Genomic DNA, 18,149 nt, shown 5'->3' on the forward strand with positions numbered 1-18,149 from the left:
TACAATTTAAAGGATCCACTAAGAGTGTACCAAGAGACACCTACCACACGGGTATTAAAACCTTTATTACAGGATAGAAAGTTGGTAGATGTATGGTGAGTAATAAAAAAAAAAAGAATGTTCATAAACTGTTATCTTAGTAGAAAAAACTAGATTCAATCAAATAAATTCATCCATGACAGGCTTGCATTTAGAATATAAGGAGAACTGCCGTCCTCTTCGACAAAAAAGTGCTGATACATCTACTAGCTATACCAATTACATCCCTGAGGAAGCGGACATAGTCTGCAAAACGCGTTATATTAACACTAAAAGGATGATGGTTTGTTTTTAAGTAGGGTCATATCGGCACGTGGGGGGTGTTCCTCTTTTTTTTTTTTTTTCTCATGTAGGAATGTTGGTGAACTAGATGAAATAAGATAGCTGTTGGATTATTTAAATAGTCACTTTGTCACTGGGTAATTGGTTGTTTGAGGGGGAGATTCTCAGCAATATGGAAGCTTAGGAAATGAGACAGGATACATTATTAAGGATGGTTAACTTATTTGGCACTAATAAAAGACTATAAGAATAAAAAAAAGACTCTGAGGTCCAATACCCCGAGTCTTCTGCTGATATTTAAAGTCTTCTTCTGAAGTACAACACCCTGTGAACTTTTACAGTCCAACAGCTTGCATGCTCCTTTGTACTCCACTACCCCGAGTCTACCTCCGAAGTTCCAAAGAATCTGTCTGAGATCTGGCATCCTGAATAAAAATGTAAAGCCCAGAAGCCTGAGCCCAGGGTCCCTGTGTTTTGTTTTGAGGGAAGTCTCTCCTGAACTTAAAATTTAAAAGTGTCTACCACACTCACTCAAGGCTTTGTCAGTATCAAGGTCACTCCAGAACTTGTGAATGCCACACATGGCCAAGACTACGTCTGTGCCATGCCCACCAAGACTTTGCTAGTAACTCTCTTACCCAACACTCTGCCATTCTGACCTGAACCCTCCATTTGTTCCAACCAATTTGAGAAAAAAAGGGGCAGCAAAGTTCATCCTCTACTATTTGTAGCTTACTATAGCATGTTTTGTTCCAGGACTGGGAGGTGCAGGTATTACCCAACTTCACCTGTTGGTCACCTTCATGGCCAAACCCCTTTCCAGTCTGTTCATCATACTCAGACCAACGAGGTGAAATGGGTGGCCATGCAAAAAGCATAATACGGGGGGAAGTGGATGGGGTGAATGAAGGGTTACTGGTATGATACCAGATTACTCTGATGAACCCCTCAGCCATGGGGCGCCATCATCCCAAAAGTAGAATGAAGGGAATGTTCAGAGGAGGAGCTACTCACTGCTGTACCTGGAAAGTGACCACCCATGAGGGGACCACTGGATAAACCCAACTTATCAATGTATCTTCTCTAATAAGTGGCCCCCATGTGTCCTGCTTAATATAATTAACACCACCCGATGGTCCCTAACATTTCTTGTCCTGCAATAAATATAATAGTAGAAACTGAACTGATTGGCATGGTCTCTGGAAAGGCCACCAAATATTCAGAGGTGGACTTTCTATAGTGTGAGGTGACATGAATGTAAGGATATATAAGGCAGGAGAACAGCCCTGGGGCCCATATCAGCCTTCTTTATCATATAATTGTGTACAATATCTGCTGAAAATGGAGGCTTTAGGTATACACCTAATACACATAGTCATGTGAAGGTCTAGGTATGGTAGATCTTCTTCAGTCAGTATTGTACACACCTAGCTTTTGGGACAAAGTTCTTCTAATTTGTCCTCGACCATGGGCTATCCCAGTCATCATAAGGATACAGAGGGTACACAAGGCTTGCATTTTATTTTTCCAGCTCTGTACTTATTTATATGTTATATATGTATATATTGCACTTTGGCAATGGTCACCTCATAAGGAAGCTCTATTACATCACAAGTAATTACACTTGTTCCTGGTTGGTTTTATTGGGGAGGGTTCTAGTGAAGGTCTTGAACCGACTTTTCTTCTATGTAGCTGAACATAATCATGTGCAGGACGGAGAATGATTCACTTCTCCCTCCTCTAGTGAATAGATGTGCATGAGGTTTAGTATCTTCTGAGTCAGGTGACTTGGTTCCTCCTCCATCCCTATTGTTGTGGTCATGTGACCTATGCCGCTTCCTCTGTAGATGGATAGTGGAGGATTACATGGACTGTACTGGTTTTAGATTTTTATATAGGAGTGGACGACACAGAAATGTTTATTTGCTCGCTTCCCAATTATAGAAACACGGGAACCAACTTTATATTGTGATAAATATTTTATAGTTTACCACATCAGTTTTGGACTCCGCCCCCTGCACCCAGAACTTTCTATTTGTCTGACATCACTTCCTGCTTTGTGGAAAGGCGGAGCTAATCTCTAATCCCTATTATTGGTCAGGACGCTACCCTGATATATAAAAATGATTAAAGAAGAAGAAATGAAAGGAAAGCCAGGGGATTTGATATGCAGCAGTATAATGAAAAAGATTATTTAACTTTCCATACAACTACAGTTCTGAGAAATCAGCATAGTACTGCTCTTCCCCGCTGCACTATATGGATGGGGGGTAGACCCATCAGCTGGACACCAAATCTAACCCAATATACCCAATATAAGCGCTGATCCCTCCGGAACACTCCTGTGTCCTGTGCAATATGGGGACCCTGGGCCCCCAGTGTATACCCCAACATGAGCACCGATTCCTACTGAAGACACCTACAGGAATCTCCCCGCCACAAATTCTTCCCTCACACATTATTATAAGACGCCATGATGACAACTTCAGATGTTTTCTAGATATCTTTATTCATCTTATAATACATTGTCTGTCCACACCCTTTATATTTTACTGCTCTGCAGAATCCTCACCTTCTCATAATGTCTCTTCTCACCTTCCATAAAACCTGAGCAAAACTTTCCCAGTCTCAGGACTGTAATACGGCATCATCTGGGTAACAGTTCTCAAGGTCCAATATTTGTGGGAAATGTTCCTTGGGTCAGGCTTGTGAAAGTTCTTGGTGTGAGATCTTACGATGTCTAATAAGTAATGATTTTCGTGCGTAACATTTCCCACACTCAGGACATGGAAATGGTTTTTCCCCTGTGTGAGATCTCTGATGTATAACAAGTTCCTGTTTTCCAGCAAAACATTTCCCACATTCAGGACAGGAATATGGTTTCTCCCCTGTGTGAGATCTGTGATGGATGATAAGGTGTTGTTTTCGTGCAAAACATTTTCCACACTCAGAGCAAGAAAATGGCTTCTCACTGCTGTGACAACTCTGATGTACAACTAGTTGGGATTTTTGTGTAAAACTTTTACCACATTCAGGGCAGGAAAATGGCTTCTCCCCTGTGTGAGTCCTCTGATGTAAAACGAGTTGCGATTTATAGACAAAACGTTTCCCACATTCGGGACAGGAGTACGGCTTCTCCCCTGTGTGTGATCTCCGATGTATACAAAGTTCTTGTTTTCGTACAAAGCTTTTCCCGCACTCAAAACACGGATATAGTTTCTCCCCTGTGTGAGATCTCTGATGTTTAACAAGATCAGGTTTTCGTGCAAAGCATTTTCCACACTCAGAGCAAGAAAACGGCTTTTCACCATTGTGAGATCTCTGATGTACAACTAGTTGGGATTTTTGTGTAAACTTTTTACCACATTGAGAGCAGGAAAATGGCTTCTCCCCTGTGTGGCACCTCAGATGTTCAGAAAGAAAATATGTCTTTGAAAAACATTTTCCACACTCAGGGCAGGAATATGGCTTCTCACCGGTGTGAATCCTCTGATGAGAGATGAGATGTGATTTACGGGCAAAACTTTTCCCGCATTCAGAACATGAAAATGGCTTCTCCCCCGTGTGAGTCATCTGATGAGAAAGGAGATGTGATTTATCGACAAAACTTTTCCCACATTCAGAACATGAATATGGCTTCTCCCCTGTGTGAGTCCTCTGATGTAAAACAAGTTTTGATTTATAGGCAAAACTTTTCTCACACTCAGGACAGGAGTACGGCTTCTCCCCCATGTGAGATTTTTGATGCATGGTAAGATTTGATTTGCGTGCATAACTTTTCCCACACTCAAGACACGAGTATGTCTTCGCACCAGTATGACAAATCTGATGTACAGTAAGACTATACTTTAACGAAAAACATTTCCCACACTCAGGGCAGGAAAATGGCTTCTCCCCTGTGTGAGTCCTTTGATGAGAAATGAGTTGTGATTTACGGACAAAACGCTTCCCGCACTCAGAACACAAATGGAGCTCTTCACCAGTGTGCATTCTTTCATGTATGGATAGATGATATTTATAAAGAAAAGATTCTCCGCATTCAGGACAGGAAAATGTCTTCTTCTCCGGAATGCCGGCACCATCGCTCACAGGGAGAGGAGGCCCAAAGTCAGAGGGATCGGATGGTCTATCCATAGCTGGGCTGGTGGTCTCTTCTCCCGCACAATCTCCTGTCATGGCCTCCATTTTACAATCTGGAGATAAAGTCAGACGATACTTCGAGGGTTTCCCCATGGAGTGTCCTGGAAAAAAAATTTGAGAGAGTTACTCCACCCAAATCAACATTCCATCTGGATCAGGTAGATGGAGGCAGCAGATGTCCTCTGGGGAGGTCCCAACCAGCTGGGGCTCCTCCCCTCTTTGAAGCCCCTCCCCATCACCTTGTTAAAAGAGGCAAAACAGATAAGACTATTTACTGTAGGATCATACATAGCACAAGGGGGCGCATCTGGATAAGGAAGGGATTCTTCGCTGTAAGGTGTGAGATTGTGGAATTGGCTTCCTCAGAAAGTAGTTTTAATAAGTTGTCTAGACAGATAAGAAAAAGCTGGATGATTTCTAGAAGCACAATAAAAACTGGGTTTTCTAGATTTATAGTAAAGATAACAGAGACTGCTGATAAATTGTACCCAGGGGTTTATAAGGGTTTTGTTTTCCTTCCTCTGGATCAGCTATGCCCATAGGGTTTTATACCTGGGATGTTTATTTCCCTAGTGGTGGAACCTGATAAACTTTTTATGTAGTTTTTTTCAACCTGACTATGTAACTATGACTAGGAGGAGCATGCTCTTCACACACCCACCAGGGGGAGGGGACTATTACCACCCTGCTATTGGCTGATATCAGAGAAGAATATATGATGGCTGACCTGTGCTGATCTGTGTAGGAGTGTCCTCGTGAACCCTCCAGGACTGGTAGACCCCCACATACAGGTGAACCCTCTGGGACTGGTAGACCCCCCATACCAGTGAACTGTCTTGGACTAGTAGACCCCCACATAAGGGTGAACCTCCTGTGCTGGTAGACCCTCACATACCAGTGAACCCTTTTGGACTGGTAGACCCCCCCATACGGGTGAACCCTCTTGGACTGGAAGACCCCCACATGACAGTGAACCCTCCAGGACTGGTAGACCCCCATAAGGGTGAACCCTCTTGGTCTGGTAGACCCCCTATACCGGTGAACACTCCGGGACTGCTAGACCCCCTTCATACCAGAGAACCCTCTTTGACTGGTAGACCCTCCCATACCTGTGAACCCTCTTAGACTGGTAGAACCTCCCATACCGTTAAACCATACAGGACTAATAGACCCCCAAATACCAGTGAACCGTCTTGGACTGGTAGATCCTCCCATACCAGTGAACCCTTCAGAACTGGTAGACCCCCATATATGGCTGAACCATCCAGGACTGGTAGACCCCCCCCCCATACCAGTGAACCATCTTGGACTGGTAGACTCTACCATACCAGTGAACCCTCCAGGACTGGTAGACCCCCACATATGGGTGATCCCTCCTGTGCTGGTAGACCCTCCCATACCGGTGAACCCCTTTGGACAGGTAGACCCTCCCATACCAGTGAACTCTCTTAGACTGGTAGATCCCCACATACGGGTGAACCCTCAAGGACTGGTAGACCCTCCCACAAAACAGTTGAACCCTCCTGGACTGGTAGCCCCCCCATACGGGTGAACCATCTTGGACTGGTGGACCCTCCCATATTGGTGAACCCTCTTGGATAGGTAGACTCTCCCATACCGATGGACCCTGCCCTTTTGGACTGGTAGACCCCCCCATACGGGTGAACCCTCTTGGACTGGAAGACCCCCACATGACAGTGAACCCTCCAGGACTGGTAGACCCCCCCCAAAAGGGTGTACCCTCTTGGACTGGTAGACCCTCCCATACCGGTGAACCCTTTTGGACTGGTACACCCCCCCCATACAGGTGAACCCTCCAGGACTAGTAGACCCCCACATACCAGTGAACCCTCTTGGACTGGTAGAACACCCTGAGCTGAGCTCTTTATCTGATGATGCCATGTGACTACTGAAAAGAGCTGGGCAATGCACCCACCAAAAGGAAGCTGGGGAGACAATGCAATCCAACCTGTAATAATTGGTGATTGGTAAATCAGAAACAGATCTCTAACATGAAGAAAGTGTTCAGAACCAGAAATAGAGAAATGTTCTGACCCAGAAGGGGTAATTATATATCTCCACACCATATATGTGCATAGCACCACCTGCAGGTGATAAAAGGTGCTGCAGTGACTCAACAACAAGGACGGAGATGTAAAACATAAAATAATATTTCATTACCTTCTCAGCAATACTTCCTGTTTGCTTTATCCCACAAGGAACTTCTGGTCTTTAGCTGACATCACTTCCTGTTTCCATATAGACACTTCCTGTTTGTAGTTTCCATAGATACCTTGTATCTCAGTATTGTTTTAGATCACCTCCTTGTGGAGCTCAGAGGAACTACAGTTAAGATAAATTCGCTGGCAAGGGTTCGAGTCTCTACACTTTTCGTTCAGTTCCTATTAAAACAATGACTCGTTCTGCCATCTAGTGGCCGATTGTGACAATGGGAAATGCTATATGTGTGCACGAATATTATGGTCGAATTGACAGGTGAATAATTTATTCATACCCCTTGTGTGTGTATCTTTATAGATGACGTCACTCCCACCAATGGGGGAATATAATTATGTTACTGATAGGGATGAGCGGAGGGATTATGGTGACATTGCTTAGTAGGGTCTTGTATACTGGCAGCCATTTGATTGCTTTTCCTGGTATAAATCTGGGGGTATTTAGGAGCCTTTCCAGAATTGTATGAAGCCTGAAGAAGGGATCTCCGAGGTGGCAGTATACGGCTTCTGTAATAATCACAAGGGTTGTCACCAAACTCATCTACATTCCACTTTGCTAGAAATTTTCCCTGATCTACCTTGAACCTTCCCGTGTTGTTTTGCCGGCCCTGTGACTCCCCTAAGCCCCCGACAAATAGAGGACACTTCACAAGACACCCCACTTTTGTGCTCTTCTTGGCTCCTCTCCATCTCTTGATGTTATTATTGTGTTTCTGCTGGGATTGGGACAAATCTGAGAAGTGGGTTGTTTGATTTGTGTGTGACAGATCTTTGTGCTTCTATCACCATGGGGTTTCTTCTGTCTTGTTCCTGCACTGGGTTGTATTGGTGTCTCATACTGTATTCCAGGACTGTGAGGTGCAGGTATTACCCAACTTCACGTGCTAGTCACCTTCATGGCCAACCCCCTTTCCAGTCGGTCCATTATCCTCAGACCAACAAGGTGATATGGGTGGTCATGCAAACATCATGGTACGGGGGGAATTGGATGGGGTGAATGAAGGGTTACTGGTATGATAACAGAACCAGATAACAGATTACTCTGATGAACCCCTCAGCTATGGGGTGCCATCATCCCAAAAGTAGAATGAAGGAAATGTTCACATTGCTGTACCGGGAAAGTGATCACCCATGAGGGGACCAGTGGATAAACCCAACTTATCAATGTATCTTCTCTAATACGTGGTCCCCCATGTGTCCTGCTTAATATGATTACCACCGCCCTGTCACGCTTAGAGAGAAAGGGCCACCTGGGGGCACTAAGGCTTGCACAAAAGTGGTGTGAACCCTAAGAGTCTAAGCGGCAACCAGGTCTTCTTCAGATTCTCTAGTGGTGAAGATGTTGAGCTACTTCTTAACGCAAGGTTGTGGTGCTTGGGCACACCAAAGTGGGAAGCAAAATACATGGTACCAAGTCAGTAAGCAGAAGAATCATCAAGGAAGGCCGGGGTCAAGGCAGACAGCAAGCAAGAGAGGTCAGGTCACAAGCCAATTACCAAGGATCCAGGAAATAGACCTTAGGAGTGGAGAGAGCAAGGAGCTTGAGAGGTGTGAGCATGGTCAGGCATTTGGAGCGACATGAGGGACCCCATAGCCACTACCTCTGGAGTGGACCAGTCCAGACCAGTTGTATTTTGAAATCTATTTATTAACAATCTTATTAGTCTCAATAAATCAATCTGTATAAAATAGTAGTTGGCTGATTTGTAGTTGGATCATTACTGTGAGCATTTTGAGACCAAGAACTATTCTCCTACGCCTCAGGAAAGCCTGGAAGCCATATTTAGGATGTTCTGGTGAACCATAAGTCCCAGACATGCCTAGTTTGGTCTCTGTGAACTTCTTATTTTGTGAATATTATTCTGGGGGTTGGCAGTGCATAAAAGCTGTACTTAGAATTATTAATAGAATTGATAATAATGGCTAGCACAGGGGCATTTTGGGAGTGTCCACAGGGCATCATACTCCATGTGGAGACAGCCCCTCAGACTGTCCCCACCCTTCTATCATTGGATGGTCCTATTAGTCCCATCCCTGTGGTTGGCATAGAAAAAGCCATGTAAGCCCAGCAGAGGGAGCTCTCACTGAGACCATCATGTGGCTAAGGACAATGGCACTGACACATTGAGCACTGCAGGGAGCCCAGTGTCTCTGACTGATACCTTGGACTTTACACAGCAACCTGGACCAGGAAAACCAACTCTACCTAGAAGTACTATTTCAAACGTTTCCCTTTTATTTTATGCTGTTGCTATAGTTCTGCTAGTGTTTTGTTATTATTCTTAGATTAATGGAGAGGTGGCGGTCTGATAGAGGCTGGCACAGGATTTGTAGAAAGCTGACACGCTTATAGGGGTTACTGATTATCTATGGCACCGATAACTGCCAGCATTACATTCATCACATGGATTATACAACCGTATTTCAGGTGCCGGGGGCCGAGGTTTGTTATTTGGAATGGAATGTGAAAGTTTTTTTTTTAATAAGATTTAGGAAGGGAAAGTAATTACATTTCTGTAAATGTCACAGACAGAAATCTTCAGGTCTACCAATCCAAGAGGGTTCACCGGTATGGGGAGTCTACTAGTCCTGGAGGGTTCACCGGTATGGGGGGTCTACTAGTCCTGGAGGGTTCACCGGTATGGGGGGGGTCTACCAGTCCCGGAGGGTTCACTGGTATGGAATGTCTATGCGCAGGGGTGTGGGCTGAGAAGGCGTTTGCACATACTTGTGGCAGAGCGGTGGGATCTCAGTGTGTGTACTGCTTGTGGGTGTTGTCCTGAGCTCAGATTGAGGTATTTTGGGTACCAGTGATATTTATCAGTGCGCTGGTAGATTGCTGAGGACACGTGATAGTCGGAGATAGCCTTGGGTATCTGCCTACATTCCTCGTCATTGTACCCATAATCACTCAGCCTGGCACGTCAAATCGTCTAGCAGTTTTCTGAGATCTGGTCCTATTTAGAATCCAACAGTTCCCTAGTGTTATTTGTTTTTCTGTCCTTTTATTTTGCAACCATGCCTGGTCCAGTGGATTTCAAACGGATGAGCAAAGCTGACCTGTTAAACCTATGTTCGGTCAAAAGCATCCCAACAAGCCAGGGGCAGACTAAGGAGCAGCTGATCTTCGCCCTGGTGTAGTGAGAAAGTGTGGAGAAAGCCCTTGAGGTGAGGTCACTAGATGCGACCCCTCATGAATCAGAGATGACATCAGAAGAGGGACAGTCTTCCCCCCCCCAGAATGTAGACAGACGTGGTGCCCAGAGTGACCGACTGGACAATTGGTCAGCTCCCGTCTGTGGGAGCTGAGCTGCAGTTGCTGGGCTACGATGATCCAGGACTTCGCCTTCAGCTTATGCTCCAGCTTCAACAACCAGCAGAGCGCCGAGCTGGGATGGAAGAAGCAGGGTGCCGAGCTGAAAGGAGGCGGCAGAGCAGCATGAACTCTATAGAGATGGCTAAACTCCGGTTACAGCGTCAAGGTCAGGCACCCAGTTCCTGAGCAGAACGATTCTCTGGTGACAGATCCTAAATGTTCAGTCATGGATAAAGACAGTGATATTGATACCTATCTGCAGTCTTTTGAAAAAGCGTGTAGTCAGTACCAGTTACCCCAGGAGAAGTGGGCTGGTTACCTGACCCCAGGGTTGAGAGGTAAAGCTTTTGTAACATTGCCTCTTGAGATGAATGATGACTACAAAGCTATAAGGGGCGCTATATTTGCCAAATATAAGCTCACCCCAGACAGAAAAGGTTTTGGTCCCTGCATAAAGTGGCCACTGATACCCACGTAGATCTGGTCTCTAAGATGCTCACCACCTTCTGGCAGTGGGTCAGTGGACTGAAAAAAGACACTCATGAGCACTTGGGGGACCTGCCGGTCCAGAATCATTTTCTGCACAGCTGTTCCCTTGAAATCAAACAGTTTGTGCTAGAGCGCTAGCCTAAGTCAGCTCATGAAGTAGACCTCTATGTCTCTACCGGGGTGCCTGAGAATCGCAGATCTCCTCCTAGCTCCTGGAGAGGAGGAAAACAACAACCACCATCTGCGACTCCTGTCCCAGCGACCCAAGTACAGCAGGGACCAACACCAGCAGCTTCTACCATCACATTTGTTCAGCGGATACTCGGACATGCTTCCACTGTGGCAAATCTGGCCACCTCCAAATCAACTGCCCTTCACCCAAGCAGGTGACAGCACCAAGGCAGCCCACTAACAACTGTTCTTCTGTGTTGCTTGTTGCTAGAGGAGTAGTGGATCACACTAAAAATCATCAACCGGTTACTGTGAACAACTAGACCGTGATTGGCTTTTGTGATACTGGCGCAGATGTCACCGTTATACAGCCTGACCTAATCGACAAGGAGAGTATCATCCCTATCTTACTCTTACTGGAGTTGGGGGTACCCGTTTCTTTGTGCCTACTGTGAAAGTTACCCTTGATTGAGGGGCCAGTAAGGGTACCAAGATTGTGGGAGTCTAATGAGATCCAGTACCAGTATTGCTTGGAGCCGATTTGGGCATTTCCTACTATGAACCATCTGGAGCTATCCAGGATTCTTCAGCTGGACCCTCGGAACATTCCAAGGTACTGAACAAAGATGGAGAGGCATCATCTGTGGGACGCGGGGATGGACAGAGGGAGGTAAGTGGGTTGGAAAAGAATAATTCACCAAAGGAAGGTGATAATGAACTGATTAATGATGCGTGTGTGCCCAGATCTAGGCAAAGTGAAAATGTTGGCAGGTCATGAGGTCATGAGAGGTCATGAGCCAAGTAGATGAAAATGTGATAACTATTGTTGAACCTGTTGCCAATGACATGTATGAATGTGTAGACAATGCACAACCAAATATGTCCGCATCTGATGACAAGGTATCACTTGTATTGTCCGTCACTTGCAGTGCTGCAAGGGTTGCCCAGGCCCAGACTACAGGATCATTCAGCCGCTGTCACAGGCAGCCTGCAGTTTGTTCTGCCGCATTGGTAAAAAAACATACACCTGTTGGCCCACCTCATATATCTGCTCCCGAGAATTCTGATCATACTAGTGCTTTTGTTTGACCTGTGCCCGTACCATGTTCTCTCTGACCATCCCCACCAGTTCCTCCATTTTATTTTAGAATTTAAGTACATAGTCCATGACCTCTGTACCATTTACAGTGCCCTCCCCAGACTCCCGAATTAAATCAAATGGACCTCTCACTTTTCTCCCATACAGGAGTTCAAAGGGTGAAAAACTGGCGGACCCTTGAGGGACCTCTCAAAAGGCAAAAAGGAAGTGAGGAAGATAATGTTCCGAGTTCTTTCACTGTGACTCCACAAATGTCCGCAACATACGTTTTAAAGTACAATTAAAACGTTCACACAGCCCATTTGTTTGTGGGTGATAGAGACTAGCCACAATATGAATCATTTGTATTTTAGCACATCACGTCTCCATCAGGTTAGACATGAACTGGGGCCTTGGTCACTAAGGAATTCTGCTGGAAATCCAACTCAGGTGCAGATTGCCAGCAGGACATCAGCAACTTTGTCTGCTCTGAGGGAAGAAAGCGCCACAGCTTCTGGAAAACGGGTGGCATAGTCCACTATTGTCAAAATGTACCGCTTGCCTGAGCTACTGGCAATGGCTAAGGGTCCAAATGTATCTTCTGCAACCCTGTGAAAGAGCTCATCAATCACTGGGAGTGGGTGCAAGGGGGCCCTGCGCACATCACCTGCCTTGCCCACCTTTTGACAAACTGGACAGAACCGACAGTAATAAGCTATGTCTGTACGCATGTTACGCCAGAAAAAGTTTTGGTTTACCCTGGCCTTGGTCTTGACAACACCCAAGTGACCTGCAAGGGATATTTTATGTGCAATCTTTAACAAATGTCCCCTAAATTTACCCGGTACAATCAGTTGCTGTCTGACCGTTTTTTACCTTACTTCTGGTCCCAGTACACCTTGTACTGAGCCCCCTCTTCTACAGGCCTGGAAGCCAAGTCTCTAAGAGACTCCAAACTTGGGTCCTCTCACAGTGCTTGTACAAAGGCCATGCCACCTGTTACCTCTGCCTGTCCTGTGGCAAATAAGAGGTGGTGGTGCTGGTTTTCCTCCTCTCCAGGAGCTAGGAGGAGCTCTGGGATTATCAGGCACCCAGGTAGAGACATAGAGGTCTGACAACTCTGCTGCTTCCTTGGCGGACATATGCTGGCGCTCTAGCACAAACTGTTTGATTTCAGGGGAAAAGCTGTGCAGAAATTGATCCTGGACCATTAGGTCCCTCAAGTGCTCATAAGCGTCCTTTTTCAGTCCCTTGAGCCACTGCCAGAAGGTGGTATGCATCTGAGAGACCAGATCCATGTGGGTGTCAGTTGCCATCCTATGCAGGGACCGAAACCGTTTCCTTTAAACGTCTGGGGTGAGTTTATATTTGGCAATTATAGCTTCCTTTTCTAGCTTTGTAGTCATTATCCAACTCAGGAGGCAATGTTACAAAAGCTTCCAAAGCTTTTCCTCTCAATCCTGGGGTCAGGTAATCAGCCCACTTCTCCTGGGGTAACTGGTACTGATGACATGTTCTTTCAATGACTGTAGATACGTGTCAATATCACTGTCCTTGTTGATCACTGGAAATTTACGGTCTCTTACCAGATAACCTCTCTGCTCTTGGGAGCTGGATGTTTGTCTTGGGCGCTGTAACTGGAGTTTGGCCATCTCCTGTTCATGCTGGTGGGTAGCCTGCCGCTCTGCTGCCTCCCTCTAAGAATAAGCCAGAATAAGCTGAAGACGAAGGGCTGGCTCATCAGAACCCAGCAGCTGCAGACCGGCCTCCAGGGATGATATCTGATTGTCCAATCGATCATCCTGGACACCACATCTGTCCACATTCTTGGGTGGGGAAGACTGTTTCTCTGTTGGGCCATCTCCGATGCATGAGAGGTCGTATCTGGTGACCTCACCTCAAGAGCTTGTTCTGCCCTTTCTCACTCCACCAGGGCGCAGATTAGTTGCTCCTTAGTCTGCCCCTGGGTTGTTGGGATGCCTTTGACTTCACAAAGGTTGAACAGGTCTGCTTTGCTCACCTGTTTGTAATCCACTGGACCAGGCATGGTTGCGAAATAAAAGATAGGATAGAAAACAAAGAGGGAGTGGGGAACTGTTGCTATATGTTCTCTACAAAAACAAAAAAAACTTATGCACTGGCCTATCTCCAAGAATTGTTTCCCCTGGGGTCCCAGCCCTTCAGTACAGAGTAAATCACTTAACCATGCACCAATGCTCTAAGTAGGAACAGATCTCGGCAAACTGATAGAAGATGTGACGTGTCTGGCTGAGTGATTATGGGTAAAATGACAAGGGACGTCGGCAGATGTGCGAGGCTATCTCCGACTATTGCGAGTCCTCAGCAATTCACCAGTGCACTGGTAAATATCACTGGTATACAAATGACCTCACTGTGGACACAGGACAACCCCCACAAGCAGTACACACACTGACAACCCACTGCTGCCACCAGTATGTGACGAACGCCCTCTCAGCCCGCATCCCTGCGCATAGATTTTCCAGCACGCTCGGCAACAGTCCAGCACCAGCAGGGTGAAGAGCCATTTGTAACGGGGGCAAGGTTAAAGACTCCCGTTAACCCCTGCCAAATACACCATCACAAGGTAGACTGCCACCACGTGCTTAGATGAAAGCACACACCGTTACCCCTGCCAACCGCATTTGTGCTTTTACTGTTTATCCCCACCTGTCACCCACTGGTTTTAGATTTTTATATACAGTGAGTGATTGGAGTGAATGGACAGGCCCATCCAAAGGTCACATGACATATACAGTGAGGGAAAGAGCTTGATGTGCATTGTAATGAGTGAAATAAGTATTTGACCCCCTATTATCCAGCCAGATTTCCGGCTCCCAGGTGTCTCCCCTTTGTGCAGGTAAGGAGCTGAGATTAGGAGCACCTTCTGTAAGGGATCCAAGCTGGACAGCTGTCCACAGAAGCAGCCAATCAGATTCCAAGCTAGCCACCATGGCCAGGACCAAAGAGCTGTCTAGGGATGTCAGGGACAAGATTGTAGACCTACACAAGGCTGGACTGGGCTACAAGACTATTGCAGCTTGGTGAGAAGGTGACAACAGTTGGTGTGAAATTTTGTGTTTCTTCCATTTGCAAATTAACTATCAATCTCCCTCGGTCTGGGACCCCATATAAGATCTCCCCTCGTGGAGTTACAATTCAGCCCAGAACTACACGGGGGTACTTGTCAATGATCTCAGGGCAGCTGGGACCATAGTCACCAAGAAAACAATTGGTAACACACTGCCCCATGACAGCCTGAAATCTTGCAGAGCCCGCAAGGTCCCCCTGCTCAAGACAGCACATGTACAGGCCCGTCTGCAGTTTGCCATCGGACTGATCCAGAGGAGAAACGGGTGAAAGTGTTGCGGTCAGATGAGACCACAATTGAGTTCTTTGGCATCAACTTGCCGTGTTTGAAGGAGAAATACTGCCTATGACCCCAAGAACACCATCAAATCTTGGGTGAGCACCTTCTTCCTTCAGCCAGGGCATTATTTTCCACACTCAAGGCAAGAAAATGGCCTCTGACTGCTGTGAGTTTTCTGATGTGTATCCAGGTGGGCTTTTTGTGTAAAACTTTTACCACATTCGGGGCAGGAAAATGGCTTCTCCCCTGAGTGAATCCTCTGATGAGAAATGAGACATGATTTATGGACAAAACTTTTCTCGCACTCAGAACATGAAAATGGCTTCACCCCTGTGTGATTCCTCTGATGAAATTTAAGAGATGATTTACAGAAAAAACGTCTCCCACACTCAGAACACGAAAATGGCTTCTCCCCTGTGTGAACCCGCTGATGTGAAATGAGATATGATTCATAGGCAAACCTTCTTCCGCACTCAGAACATGAATATGGCATCTCCCCTGTGTGAATCTTCTGATGAAAAACGAGTTGTGATTTATGGACAAAACATTTTCCACACTCAAGGCAGGAATGTGGCTTCCGCCCCGTGTGAATCATCTGATGTGAAAGGAGATGTGCTTTATGGGCAAAACTTTTCCCACACTCAAAACATGAATATGTAAAAGAAAAAAAAGTTGCAACAAGGTCACAACTGGGCAAAACAATTTATTTCCAAATCCATACAAATTTTATTTTAATGAAAAAAAGCATTCTCTAAAATCATTTATAAATGATATAATTCTCACTGCCTCTACTTTTCTTGTCTGAACTAATTCCACTAGATTACATTTTCTGCAATGATATCCTCAGTTATCCCAATCTATTCTAGTATTGTTCCTATAGACCTGTTTAGATTATGCCCTCTAGGGGGAGCCCTCCTCTAAACAACTCCTTATAGAGCTGGCTAGATTATTCCCTCTAGGGGGAGCCCTCCTCTAACCCTCTCCATTCTAGCATTCTCCCTATAGAGCTGGCTAGATTTTTCACTCTAGGGGGAGCCTCCTCTTAACAATTCTATTCTAGTAATCTACCTATAGAGCTGGCTAGATTATGCCCTCTAGAGGGAACCCTCCTCTAAACAACTCCCTATAGAGCTGGCTGGGTTATACCCTCTAGGGGGAGCACTCCTCTAAACAATTCAATTTTAGTACGGTAATCTCCCTATAGAGCTGGCTAGAATATGCCCTCTAGAGGGAGCCCTCCTCTAAACAATTCCATTCTAGCATTCCCCCTTATAGAGTTGGCTAGATTATGCCCTTTAGAGGGAGCCCTCCTCTAAACAACTCCCAATAGGGCTGGAGAGGTTATGCCCTCTAGGGGGAGCCCTTCTCTAAACAATTCCATTCTAGTAATCTACAGATATAGCTGGCTAGATTATGCCCTCTAGGGGGAGCTGTCTTCTAAACAACTCTATTCTAGCATTTTCACTATAGAGTCGGCTACATTATGCCCTCTAGGGGGAGCCCTCCTCTAAACAACTCCATTCTAGCATTCCCCCTTATAGAGCTGGCTAGATTATGCCCTCTTGAGGGGACCCTCCTCTAAACATCTCCAATCTAGCATTCTCCCTATAGAGCTGGCTAGAATATACCCTCTAGGGGGAGCCCTCCTCTAAACAATTCCATTCTAGTAATCTACCTATAGAGCTGGCTAGATGATGCCCTCCAGAGGGAGCCCTCCTCTAAACAACTCCCAATAGGGCTGGCTAGATTATGGACTCTAGGGGGAGGCCTTCTCTAAATGATTCCGTTCTAGTAATCTACCGATAGAGCTGGCTTGATTATATCCTCTAGGGGGAGCCCTCCTCTAAACAACTCTATTCTGTTATTCTCCCTATAGAGCTGGCTAGATTATGCCCTCTAGAGGGAGACCTCTTCTATACAACTCTATTCTAGCATTCTGCCTGTTGAGCTGGCTATATTATGCCCTCTAGGGGGAGCCCTCCCCTAACCCTCTCAATTCTAGCATTCTTCCTATAGCGCTGGCTAGAATATGCCCTCTATGGAGAGCCCTCCTCTAAACAATTCTATTCTAGTAATCTACCTATAGAGCTGACTAGACTATGCCCTCTAGCGGGTGCCCTCCTCTAACCAACTCCATTCTAGCATTTTTACTGGCTAGATTATGTCCTCTTGGGGGAACCCTCCCCTAAACAACTACATTCTAGTATTGTTCCTATAGAGCTGGCTGGATTATGGCCTCTAGAGGGAGCCCTTCTCTAAACTTCCACATTCTAGAATTCCCCCTATAGAGCTGGCTATAATATGCCTTCTAGGGGGAACCCTCCTCTAAACAATTCCATACTAGCATTATCCCTATAGAGCCAGCTAGATTATGCCTTGTAGGGGGAGCCCTTTTCTAAACAACTCCTTTCCTGAATTTTCCCTATAGATCTTGCTGGATTATGTCCTCTAGGGGGGGCCCTCCACTAAACAACTCCCTAAAGACACCCCTGTCCTATAGATTTAGCTATATTACGCCCTCCAGGGGTTACCTTCCACTAGCTCACTCCATTCTAGCGTTCGCCCTTTAGAGCTGGCCAGATTACGCCCTTAAGGGGGAGCCCTCCCATTTCCCACTACACTTTAGCATTCTCCCTATAGAACTGACTAAATTATGGCGTCTAGGGGGAGATCCTCTTTTACCCTCCTCTAATGTCTAGAATGGATTCTAAACCAGTGGTCGCTAACAGGTGGTCCAGGAGAAAATTTTAGTGGTCCGCGGCTCTTAATATAATCAAGTGACCCGCTGGCACACAGATTGCAGGCTCAGACCTGTGATGGGAGAGTGGGCAGGTTTTGGCCCTTTGAGTTTCTTTGAGTGGCACTCGGTTCCCCATGCAAGCACAGTCCGGTAAATTTAGTGATCCGACAGTCTGAAAAGAAGTGTGACCTCTAAACAGCTCCATCTAGAAGCTACTGCCGAACTTCCTATTTATAGGTGAGGTCACTTCCTGTCTTAGAATACATGAG

General features: G+C 45.9%; 3 protein-coding genes across 6 annotated transcripts in view; 1 reads left to right on the forward strand and 2 right to left on the reverse strand.

The window, feature by feature from the left end:
- LOC140338964 (uncharacterized) overlaps nt 1–18,149 on the forward strand; it is a gene marked incomplete in the record, with an annotated part of 329,302 nt that overhangs the window by 281,663 nt on the left and 29,490 nt on the right.
- LOC140339029 (uncharacterized) overlaps nt 1–18,149 on the reverse strand; it is a 150,369-nt gene that overhangs the window by 4,867 nt on the left and 127,353 nt on the right. The window contains exons 1-2 of one of the 4 annotated variants that reach the window (XM_072423532.1): nt 5,189–5,212; nt 2,812–4,562 (exon numbers count right to left, since the gene is read on the reverse strand). The exons of 1 other annotated variant lie outside the window; for it this stretch is intronic. In XM_072423532.1, coding sequence (XP_072279633.1) covers nt 3,022–4,554 — 1,533 coding nt within the window. In that variant the 5' untranslated portion in view covers nt 4,555–4,562; nt 5,189–5,212 and the 3' untranslated portion in view covers nt 2,812–3,021. Of the gene's footprint in view, nt 1–2,811; nt 4,563–5,188; nt 5,213–18,149 lie in introns of those variants that run through there. 2 more of the 4 variants (XM_072423535.1, XM_072423534.1) reach the window with 2 other exon arrangements.
- Nucleotides 15,265–18,149, reverse strand: part of LOC140339827 (uncharacterized) — a gene marked incomplete at its 5' end in the record, with an annotated part of 4,505 nt that continues 1,620 nt past the window's right edge. Inside the window, one exon of the mRNA XM_072424728.1 lies at nt 15,265–15,829. Within this exon, the coding sequence (XP_072280829.1) occupies nt 15,265–15,829 (565 nt within the window). The remainder of the gene's footprint in view (nt 15,830–18,149) is intronic.

The sequence above is a fragment of the Pyxicephalus adspersus genome, chromosome 10 (assembly GCF_032062135.1).
Source record: "Pyxicephalus adspersus chromosome 10, UCB_Pads_2.0, whole genome shotgun sequence".
Taxonomy (NCBI): Eukaryota; Metazoa; Chordata; class Amphibia; order Anura; family Pyxicephalidae; genus Pyxicephalus; species Pyxicephalus adspersus.